Source organism: Chrysochloris asiatica, unplaced genomic scaffold (genome assembly GCF_000296735.1).
Source record: "Chrysochloris asiatica unplaced genomic scaffold, ChrAsi1.0 scaffold00176, whole genome shotgun sequence".
NCBI classification, from domain to species: domain Eukaryota; kingdom Metazoa; phylum Chordata; class Mammalia; order Afrosoricida; family Chrysochloridae; genus Chrysochloris; species Chrysochloris asiatica.
Window position 1 is genome coordinate 3,410,845 of NW_006408694.1, and position 2,850 is coordinate 3,413,694.

Below are 2,850 nucleotides of genomic sequence, written 5' to 3' on the forward strand. Positions count from 1 at the left end.
ATATATATATATATATACACACAACTTTGGAACAACAGTGTTCTGTGTATAGATACATGGATTGAGACATAGACTGAATAGGCATGGGAGGAAGAGTGGCATATATATATATATATGTGGCACATATATATATATCCCACACATATCTAAGAGTTCGAAAGAGAGAGGAAAACAGAACATTCTTTGGGTGGGAGGGGAGAACCAGAGGTGGGAGAGAAGGGAGAATAGTTCACTGGCTAGATGGGTAGACACATGTTTACTTTTGTGAAGGTGAGGGCAATATACAAGAATGGGAAGGGCAATATACAAGAAGAGGGAAGTTGACAGAAGAATGATGAATACAGGTGAAGACACAAAATACTTAGTGATAAGACCACAGCCTTCGGTATGGGTTGCACCTCAATGTAAAGAAAACAAAAACCACTGGACCAATAATTAACATTAAGATAGAGAAAAGACTGAAGTTGTTAAAGACTTCATTTTGCTTGCATCCACCATCAACACTCATAGAAACAGCAGCCAAGAAATCAAACAATGTATTGCAATGCTCAATTCTGCTGCGCAAGACCTCTTTAAAGTGTTCAAGAGTAAAGATGTCAGTTTGAGGACTAAGGTGTGCCTGACCCAAGCCATGGTATATTGAATAACGTCATATGCATGCAAAAGATGGATAGTGAATAAGGAAGACCATAAAAGAATTGATGAATTTGAGTTATGGTATTGGAAGAGAATATTAAAAGTACCCTGGACTGCAACACTGTGTTGGAAGAAGTACAGCTTGAATGCTCCTTGGAAGCCAGAATGGCCAGACTTCGACTCGCATACTTTGGAAATTTTGTCAGGAGGGACCAGTTCCTAGAGAAGGATACCATGTTTGGTAAAGTAGAGGATTGGAGAAAAAGAGGAAGACCACTAATAAGATGGATTGGCACAGTGCCAGCAGCAAACAGGCTCAAGCGTAGCAACTATTGTGAGGTTGGGTAGGACTGGGCATTGCTTCATTTTGTTGTGCATAAGGTCACTATGAGTCGGTACTGACTTGATGGCACCTAACAACAATAAAGGGAATAGGAGTAAATATTGATAAATATAAAACCTTTGAACAACAATTTTCACAACAGTTTTCTGTGGGCAGACCCATGCTGAGTGGGAGGAAGAGTGACATATATAAATATCCCACAGACACATGAGTTTGAAAGAGGATATTGGTACATTAGTTTTTACCCTTCCTGCTAACACAGCTGTGAATATAGTTGAGCTTATACCGAGCAAAATGAGAAAACTTCTTAGGTATTCTCACACATTTTAAGGCAATGCATTTCTGGGGCTGGGGGTTCAGGACCATATCTCAGGGGACACTATAATTAATTGGCATAACATAATCCAACAAAGACAATGTTCTGAATCCTACTTTGGTGAGTAGTATCTGGGATATTAAAAACCACGAGGTGCTGTTTAAGGTGCAACTATTGATCTTGCCATGTGCAAAAGAAAGATGAGAATTTAAGATGGTGGGAATCAGTTAGTCCAAAGGACTAATTGGAACATGTGAACCCATGACCTCAGAAGAACGAGGTGGTGCCAAGCTATCACTACCAACTGCTCTGAAAGGGATCACATTAGAAGGTCCCATAAAGGGCTGCAGAATATGTGGAACAAAACTAAAAATTATTAAAACAAAACAAAAAAAAGACCAAGCTTACTTGTCAAAAAGAGACCGAAGTCACCTGAGACTGTGGACCTCGACCACCCTTCAGGTTTGGAAAGGAAGTCAAACTTGTGGCCCAACGTTTAGCCAAGCCGGAGATAGGTGTATAGGGGAGCAACAACGTGAGTCAAGTATGCTCACTATGAATGATGGAAAAGTCAATCATTCAAAATCAAAAGGACAAAATGTACCTAAGGACAAAGTTGAGAAGAGATGGGAAGGTGGGTGGAGTGGAAATAGGAACCATAGGAAGGAAAAGGGATAGTTGTTCCATGGAGGGGATTGCAATCACTGAGATGAAACGAAGTGTATTTTCTGTTGGATGTAAAACTGATGATCTTGTTTGTAAACATTCACTCAATTCACAAAAAAAGTTTAAAAAAGAAAAAAAGGTACAGTGTAAAAGGTATACATTTTCAATAATTGAAATCTTTTAGTAGAATATTACTAATTTATGGAAGGGAAATAATGTTGCACTGAAATTCTATAGAAATGTTTCAGATGGAAAAGAATTAACATTAATTTTATCTTTTTCTAGTGCGCTAAAACGTTTATAAATCTGATGACTCATATCTCCAAAGAGCAGACAGTTCAGTACATTCTAACTATGGTTGATGACATGCTGCAGGTAGGTATAGTCTTCATTTTATTATGTACCTAACAGTAACATGTTCATAAGCCTTCATGAACCCAAACAAACAAACAAAAACAACCTTGCTGTTGAATCAATTCTGAGTCATGGCAACTCTGGAGGCCAGAATAGAATTGCCTCAAAGGCTTCCCAAGGCTAATCTTTATGGATACAGAATATCACATCTTTGTCCTGAGGAGTGGCTGGTGGATTTGAACAGCTGATCTGTTGGTTAGCTGAGCACTTAAGCACTATGCCACTAGTGTTCCCTGTTTCTTTCACTTACACATAGTTTTTTTTTAAGTGTTTTATTGTGAATTATATGATAGTTTACGTGGGAGAGCATTAGTTTTACATTCATTCTATCGTACATCATGTCATTGCCATGGTTACAATCCCTTCCATGCATCATCAACCAACCAAAGGGTATATCCTGCAAGCCTGCCCCCTACACTATCTCCCCCCACCCCAAGTCTTCAGCACACAGTCGCTCTCCCTCTCTTCCCTCTCT

At 39.1% G+C, this 2,850-nt stretch overlaps 1 protein-coding gene across 2 annotated transcripts in view; it reads left to right on the forward strand.

Moving 5' to 3' along the window:
• Positions 1-2,850, forward strand: part of LOC102837000 (V-type proton ATPase subunit H-like) — a 188,371-nt gene that overhangs the window by 13,513 nt on the left and 172,008 nt on the right. For both annotated transcript variants that reach the window (XM_006871856.1, XM_006871857.1), the window contains exon 3: positions 2,247-2,336. In XM_006871856.1, coding sequence (XP_006871918.1) covers positions 2,247-2,336 — 90 coding nt within the window. The remainder of the gene's footprint in view (positions 1-2,246; positions 2,337-2,850) is intronic.